The following is an 8,705-nucleotide window of genomic DNA, read 5'->3' on the forward strand; positions in this document are numbered from 1 at the left end:
TTCATCCAACGTCGGCAGCTCCGGCAAGATCGTTGTCACGGGAGGAATTACCGAGCGCAGCTGGAAAACATGTATGACTGGATGAATCTGAGCTTGCTCCGGCAATGCCAGCTTGTACGCCACTTCACCCACCCGTTGGAGTACCTGAAACGGTCCAAAATAACGAAAGGCGAGTTTATGATTAGCCCGTGCCGCCACCGACGACTGTGCATATGGCTGCAGCTTCAGATACCAATCGTTGACTGCAAACGTCCGGTCCGAGCGATGCTGATCAGCCTTCTCTTTCATCCATTACCGGGCTCTGTTGAGATGTTGTCGTAGTAAAGCCACCACGGCTGCTCTGTCCCGGGTCCACTGAGCTAAATCTGTCACTGCTGCGTCCGACACATTAGTGATACCGAAGAATCTCGGCTTGTGGCCATATAACACCTCGAATGGGGTCGACTTGAGAGTAGAGTCATAAGAGGTATTGTACCAGAATTCGGCCAAGGAAATCCACTCGACCCACTTGCTGGGGTAATTGTGCATGAAACACCTGAGGTACAACTCCATGCATTGGCTCACACGCTCCGTTGTGCCGTCCGTTTGCGGGTGTCGAGCCGAGAAGATGTTTAGCCTGATGTGAGTGAGCTTGCAAAGTTCTTGCCATACCTTGCTAGTGAAGATTTGGTCACGGTCAAAAACCATTGCATCCGGCGGCCCGTGCAGTTTGAAGACATTATCCATATATGCTTTAGCCACTTGCAACGCTGAGAAGGGATGTCGAAGTGGTATGAAATGAGCATAACGGGTGAGCTTGTCTACCACGACCAGTATAGAATTGAATCCTTTAGAGGTTGGTAGCCCTTCAACAAAGTCTATGGTGACCATCTCCCACGCTTGCTTGGGTACTGGTAGGGCTGCAGTAGGCCGGGGTACTTCACATGCTCCGGTTTTGCCTGTTTACATACTGAACATTCGGAGATGTAGGCTTTGATAGTCTTCTTTAGCTACGACCATGCAAAGTGCTGCTTGACACGGCTATAGGTTGCTTGAATCCCCGAATAACCTCCCAAAGCACCGGAGTGAAGTTCCTGCAATACTCTCTACTGGACGACTGCGTTGTTACCTATCCACACACGCCCTTTGTAGCGAAGAAGGCCATCCTGCACCTGAAAGGGGCCATCCAGCGTTGCTCCTGTTGCTGCGAATGCTAACATTCTGGTGCATTTTGGATCTTGCGCATAGCCTTGTTTCACCTCCTCTAGCCACCGTGGCACACAGACCGAGATGGCACACGCAGCCGCTTCCGGGTGATGTGACAGTGCATCCGCTGCTTGGTTTAGTGCCCCCTTCCGGTACTCGATTCGGTAGCGCAGCCCTAGCAGCTTGGTCATCGCTTTCTGCTGCCATGGAGTGGTCAACCGCTGCTCATCCAAGCATGAGAGGCTGCAGTGATCTGTCTAGATAATGAACTCGTTGGTTAACAGGTAAGATCGCCACCGCTCAACTGCCATAAGCACTGCCAAGCTTTCTTTTCCATAGGTGGAAAGATGTCGCGGTCATGGCCCCAAGGCTTGGCTCAAGAATGCAATCGGGTGTTATTCTTGCATCAAGACTGCGCCAATTCCACGGTCCGAGGCATCAGTTTCAACCACAAAGGGTTTCGCAAAGTTGGGCAATGCGAGGACCGGTGCAGTGGTCAGCGCCATTTTCAGTGCTTGGAATGACTCTTCATGAAGTGGTGTCCAGTGAAAGACCACTCCCTTCTTAAGCAACTCTGTCAGAGGTCGACTAATAATGCCAAAATGCCTCACAAACTTCCGGTAATAACCAGCCAACCCCAGGAATTGACGCGCCTCTTTTGCGGATTGAGGGCTTGGCTAGTTTCGCACTTTATCAATGTTGGCTGGGTCTGTCTGCACGCCTTCTTCACTGATAACATGCCCCAGGTACCGCAGTTAGTTACACGCAAACACACACTTGCTTCTCTTAACCTTCATTTGGTTCTCTCTCAGAATCTGGAACACTGATCGCAGCAACTGTATGTGCTCTTCCAATGTGATGTTGTACATTAAGATGTCATCAATAAAGACCAGAACACCTTTGCGCAAATATGGCTTCAGCATGATATTGATCCCCCCTTGGAAATTCGCTGGCCCTCTGGTAACTTCATATGGCATCACCTTGAATTCAAAATGGCTGTGATACGTTTGAAAGGTCGTTTTCTCTTCATCCGAAGGCCTCATACGGATCCGGTGATATCCTGAGCGCAAATCCAGGCTTGTGAACCATTTGGCTACTTGCAATTCATCCAAGAGCTCATCAATGACCGGCAACGGGTACCTATTTTTTATAGTGATGGTGTTGAGATGGTGAAAATCAATACAGAATCGCCACTCGCCGTCTTTTTTCTACACCAATAGCACAGGAGATGCGAAGGGACTGCCAATGATTTGGATGATCCCCTGATTTAACATATCAACAACTTGCGCTTCAATCTCATCTTTCTGCACTGGGTTGTACCGATAGGGTCTGATGTTGACCGGTGTCACTCCAGGTAGCAAATCAATTGCATGATCGAAGGACCGTTGTGGTGGCAATCCGTGAGGCTCTTCAAACAGTTCTGCAAATTCCTCCAACAACGTTGTCACTGCCTCGGGAATTACAGTTTCCTCGGCATCTGATTTAGCTGAACACAAGTGCACCACACGTAACACTGGTTCTTGAACCTGCAGAAGATGTAGTTAGATTGTTGAGATCGGCGGACAGTCTTGAAACGACGCTGAAACTCCATGCAACTAAATGAATTGGCCTTGATGCTTGAAAACCATGTACTTGCTGCTCCAATTAACAGTCATGAGCCCTCGAGACTCTAGCAAGTCCATACCCAAAATCACATCGTAGCTGCCCAGTGGAAACAGCTTCAAGGTCGATCTGAACTGATACCCTTGAATTTGGTACTCACACACCGGCAACTCCATATCACAAGTGGTCACTGCACCATCATCCACCTTTACTCTCAGTTTCTTGGCCATAGGATGCACCCCATGCCAATTGCTCGCCACGTCGGAGTTGATAAAGCCATGAGAAGAACCTGAATCGACCAACATTGGTAAGGACTTGCCATTCAACTTGCCCAGCATACGGAAGGCTTTAGGTGCTTCGGTTCTTGTCATGGCAGCTGCAGACAGGAGGCAGAGGTCATCTTTAGAAGTTTCTTGAGACCCGGGTGATTCTGGCGCTGATGGTGGTGTCAGCAGACCCACCAGCTCCTCGACGACATGCAGGGGAACCATGGCTGTGCACACATGGCCCGGCCACCAACGCTCACCGCAAGTGAAGCAGAGTCCCCGCGCCTTGCGATAGGCATAGAGCGTTCAGAGCTTGTCATCCACCGAAGATCTAGTGATGGGAATACGCGCCGAGTCGGGACTGTGCCTTCCATCTGTTGGAGGCGCCCCTGGTGAGAGAATTACGCGTTTTGAGGTGCTCGGGGTCGATGGCAGCACCACTGGCAGAGGGGTCGCGCTGAAAATCGCCCTGTGCGAGCAACCGTAGCCGGTCCCCGAGCTGCTGTTACCGCCTCGTGCTCTTGGCGCGTCAGCTCCACCACCTCTTACTGTAATTCAGCAAGAGCCACAGTAGTATCCAAATCTTGTGGACGATGAAGCATAACAGCAATTTTAATATCATGTTGCAGCCCTTCTAAGAAATGAGTGGTGAAGAATAACGGATCCCACGACCCATGCTGTGCAAGCAAACTATGCATCACCACATTAAACTGTTCTGCATATTCTAACACTGCCCATTGCTGCTTAAGCCGGGAAAATTTATGAAGGAGTTGCGGAAACTCAGACCTACCAAATTTGTCTAAGACAGAGGCAACAAATTGATCCCAACTAGTAGATTTGATATGAGCCTACGACCACTCTAACCAAAACACCGCCGCCCCAGTGAAATTGATGGCAGCAGTATCCACCCAAACCGAGGGATCCACCGCTCCAATCCTAAAACAAGCCTCACAGCAAATTTTCCACCCCGTAGGATTGTCCCCAATAAACTCAGGATACTCGACCATAGAATTGCCTGATCTACCATCAGAGAACCCACTAGTGTTGCCCTGTTCATATGGATTTGGGATGGGAATGGTGGGGAAGGGTGTACGGAAGGTACCATTGGTCGGGACCAGCGCTTGGAGGAGTGGTCCTCCAAGCGGATGGGCCCGATGTGGTGTTGCAGTGAGGCGGCCACGACCCCTCCTTCTTGCCAGAGCAATCAGGCAAGCCCCCCCCCCCTTGATCACCAGATATCGCCTATTCTTCTCTATACTACTTGCATTAGAGTAGTGTAGCCTGTTACTGCTTTCGGTTAATCCTATTCTGCTGCATAGCCTGTCATTGTTGCTACAGTTTTTACCCTTACCTGCTATCCTACTGCTTAGTATAAGATGCTAGTGTTCCATCAGTGGCCCTACACTCTTGCCCGTCTGCCATGCTATACTATCGGGCCATGATCACTAGGGAGGTGATCACGGGTATATACTGTATACTTTATATACATGACACATGTGGTGACTAAAGTCGGGTCAGCTCGTTGAGTACCCGCAAGTGATTCTGATGAGGGGGCTGAAAGGACAGGTGGCTCCATCCCGGTAGAGGTGGGCTTGGGTTCCTGACGGCCCCTGACTGTTACTTTGTGGCGGAGCGACAGGGCAGGTTGAGACCACCTAGGAGAGAGGTGGGCCTGGCCCTGGTCGGCGTCTGCGGATACTTAAAAATAACACGCTTAACGAGTTCTTGGTATTTGATCTGAGTCTGGGCATTTAGTCTATACGCACTAACCAACTACGTGGGAAAGTTATGGGCACTCGACGTCGTGGTATCAGCCGAAGCCTTCGTGACGTCAGCGACTGAGCGGCGTGCGCCGGATTGCACTGGAACGCCTGCTAGGCTAGGTCTGCTTCCGGCCGCGTTCGCAACGTGTAGGTGTGCCATGGGCGATGGGCCCAGACCCCTGCGCCATAGGATTTAGACCGGCGTGCTGACCTCTCTGTTGTTCCTAGGTGGGGCTGCGACGTGTTGATCTTCCGAGGCCGGGCATGACCCAGGAAAGTGTGTCCGGCCAAATGGGATCAAGCGTGTTGGGTTATGTGGTGTACCCCTGCAGGGAAGTTTATCTATTCGAATAGTCATGTCCCTCGGTAAAAGGATGACCCGGAGTTGTACCTTGACCTTATGACAACTAGAACCGGATACTTAATAAAACACACCCTTCCAAGTGCCAGATATAACCCGGTGATCGCTCTCTAACAGGGCGACGGGGAGGGGATCGCCGGGTAGGTTTATGCTATGCGATGCTACTTGGTGAACTTACCATCTACTCTCTTCTACATGCTGGAAGATGGAGGTGGCCTGAAGCGTAGTCTTCGATAGGATTAGCTATCCCCCTCTTATTCTGGCATTCTGCAGTTCAGTCCACCGATATGGCCCTTTACACATATACCCATGCATATGTAGTGTAGCTCCTTGCTTGCGAGTACTTTGGATGAGTACTCATGGTTGCTTTTCTCCCTCTTTCCCCCTTTCCCTTCTACCTGGTGGTCGCAACCAGATGCTGGAGCCCAGGAGCCAGACGCCACCGTCGACGACGACTCTTACTACACTGGAGGTGCCTACTACTACGTGCAGGCCGCTGACGACGACTAGGAGTAGCTTAGGAGGATCCCAGGCAGGAGGCCTGCGCCTCTTTCGATATGTATCCCAGGCAGGAGGCCTACACTTGTTTAACTTATGTCTGTACTCAGATATTGTTGCTTCCGCTGACTCGTCTATGATCGAGCACTTGTATTCGAGCCCTCGAGGCCCCTGGCTTGTATTATGATGCTTGTATGACTTATTTATGTTTTAGAGTTGTGTTGTGATATCTTCCCGTGAGTCCCTGATCTTGATCGTACACGTTTGCGTGCATGATTAGTGTACGATTGAATCGGGGGCGTCACAGCATCCTATAGGTTTGCACCCATAAGGACGATCAGTTATCTCCCAAGTTTCATTCGCCAAGATGGAATCCATCTCGCTACGAACCGCTTCCTTCCAGTAGTCAGCATCTTCAGATGCACAGGCCTCTGAAATAGAACTAGGAGTGTCATCTATGAGATACACAAGAAAATCATCACCAAAGGACTTCGCAATCCTCTGTCTCTTGCTCCTAGTAGGAACTTCATTGTTCTCCTCCACAGAATTTTCAAAGTGTTCCATCGAAATGGCAGGTTCGGTAATTGTAACTAGTTCCTGATTCGATGAACTAGGTATCTCCTGATTAGACGAGGTAGACATATCCTTCATGGGAAAGATATCTTCAAAGAAAGTCGCATCATTCGACTCCATGATCGTACCGACATGCATGTCAGGTACCTCAGATTTTACAACCAAGAATCTATAGCCAATGCTATGAAAAGCATATCCCAGGAAAACACAATCCACAATATTTGGTCCAAGCTTCCGCTTCTTTGGAATTGGAACATTGACTTTCGCCAAACAACCCCATGTTCGTAGATAAGAGAGTTTTAACCTTTTCTTCTCCCATTCCTCCAATGGAGTTATCTCTTTGTTCTTTGTGGGAACTCGGTTTAGGACATGACATGCCATCAATATCGGCTCCCCCCACCATGCCTTGGAGAGACCCGATGTGTCTAACATGGCGTCAACCAAATCAGTTAGAGTACGGTTCTTTCTTTCGGCCACCCCATTTGACTGAGGTGAATAGGGAGGCGTCCTCTCATGGATTATACCATGTTCCGCACAAAAAGCATCAAATTCATTGGAAAAATACTCTACACCACCGTCGGACCTAAGCCTCTTGATTTTTCGATCAAGTTGGTTTTCCACTTCAGATTTATAGATCATGAAAAAGTTCAAAGCCTTTCAGAAGATACACACGGCAGTATCTAGTGGAGTCATCAATTAACGTCATGAAATATTTCTTTCCACCTTTTGTCAAAACACCATTCATTTCACATAGATCTGAATGTATGAGCTCTAGTGGTGCAAGATTTCACGTTTCCGCAGTCGTGTGAGACTTACGAGGTTGCTTAGCTTGCACACACACTTGACACTTAGATCCCTTGACAGTGGTGAAACTAGGGATTAAGTTCAACTTCGCTAGTCGCGGCATGCAACCAAAGTTAACATGACAAAGACGTGAATGCCACACATTTGATTCACTATTGTTGCAAATATGATTAACAACTTTATTGCAAAGGTCTGATAAGAATAAACGAAACAGGCCTCCTGACTCATAACCTTTACCAACAAAGGTTCCATACTTGGATATTACAAATTTATTTGACTCAAAGACAAGCTTGTAGCCATCTCTACACAGAAGAGATCCGCTAGCAAGATTTTTATTGACGGAGGGGACATAATGCACGTTCTTCAGCCGCACGATCTTCCCCGAAGTAAACTTCAGATCGACCGTGCCAACACCACGAACAGAAGCACTTGAACCGTTGCCCATCAGCACGGTTGAAGTCCCTGCGGTCTGATAAGACAAAAACATGGAAATATCACCGCATACATGCACATTAGCACCCGTGTTAATCAACCAATCAGGAGAATGACATACTGAAAGAATAGTGGGAAATATACCATACCCAGCATCCTTTATGTCAGTGTCTCCAATGACAACATTAGCGGTCTTGCCGCCTTTCCCAGGATGACGCTTGTCATAGCGATTAGGGCAACTAGGAGCCCAATGATCAGGATCCCCACACACATGACAAGCACCTTTCTTCTTGTCATTCTTCTTCTTGAAGTTCGTGTGTTGCACAGCCTTGTTCTTCCCATCAAACTTTGCTTTACCATCAAACTTGCCCTTGTTCTTGAACTTGTGGGGCTGGAAGTTCTTCTTCTGTACCAGATTGGCACTAGATCCTCCCTCAATACCTCGAGCACGTGTGTCCTTTGCTCTCGCCTTTTCTTCCACATCAAGAGTGCCAATGAGATCCGGAATGGAAAACTCCTGCCTCTTATGCTTCAGTAAGGTAGCAAAGTTCCTCCATGAAGGAGGAAGCTTATTGCTGATACCTCCGGCAACAAACTTGTCCGGTAGCATACAACTGAAGTGCTCAAGTTCTCTAGCAAATGACTGTATCTCATGAGCTTGCTCAACCACGGAGCGCTCTTCAGTCATCCTGTAATCATAGAATTGCTCCATGATGTACAGCTCAGTGCCAGCATCCGAGACCCCAGACTTGGCCTTGAGTGCATCCCACATATCTTTTCCATTATCAATTGACGCATAAGCATCAACTATGTTCTCACTAAGAACACTCAAGAGAGCAGCCTTAAACAGAGTATCCATTTTCTGAAAAGCTTGTCCCTGTTAAGCATCAAGCTCTCCTTCAGGTTTGCCGAGAGTGGCGTCATAGCAACTCATGGTTTGAAACCATAAGACTGCTCTCACGCGCCACCTCTTATAGTGGATACCCTCAAACATAGGAGGTCTCATGGAAGCAGCAAAACCACTTGGTGTAAATTGCCTATAATAAGGTTTTTGGATTGTTGGAAATATGAGCAATTTACCGAATGATTTTATTAACAGAAATACTAGATAAAGAATGACCAGAATAGTAGTGATAAAACAAGCCATGCGATTTGACAAAGAGAAGGTAAACAGCATCTTCATATATGAACTGTAACTAAACATATCTAGAGCAGACAGTA

General features: G+C 48.3%; 1 protein-coding gene across 1 annotated transcript; it reads right to left on the minus strand.

The window, feature by feature from the left end:
* Nucleotides 1-2,393: 2,393 nt before the first annotated feature.
* Nucleotides 2,394-3,278, minus strand: LOC141023162 (uncharacterized). The gene is made up of 2 exons (XM_073499496.1): nt 2,811-3,278; nt 2,394-2,711 (listed from the first exon to the last, which is right to left on the minus strand). Exons 1-2 carry the CDS (start codon nt 3,276-3,278, stop codon nt 2,394-2,396), a joined length of 786 nt encoding a protein of 261 aa, XP_073355597.1.
* Nucleotides 3,279-8,705: the final 5,427 nt, after the last annotated feature.

Source organism: Aegilops tauschii, chromosome 5 (assembly GCF_002575655.3).
Source record: "Aegilops tauschii subsp. strangulata cultivar AL8/78 chromosome 5, Aet v6.0, whole genome shotgun sequence".
Classification (NCBI taxonomy): Eukaryota; Viridiplantae; Streptophyta; class Magnoliopsida; order Poales; family Poaceae; genus Aegilops; species Aegilops tauschii.

Coding starts and splice junctions, on each gene's coding strand:
- LOC141023162 (XM_073499496.1), bottom strand. CDS start 3,278: ATGGTTCCCCTGCATGTCGTCGAGGAGCTGGTGGGTCTGCTGACACCA. Junction 2,712..2,810: donor ATTGGAGCAGCAAGTACATG/GTTTTCAAGCAT, acceptor CATCTTCTGCAG/GTTCAAGAACCAGTGTTACG.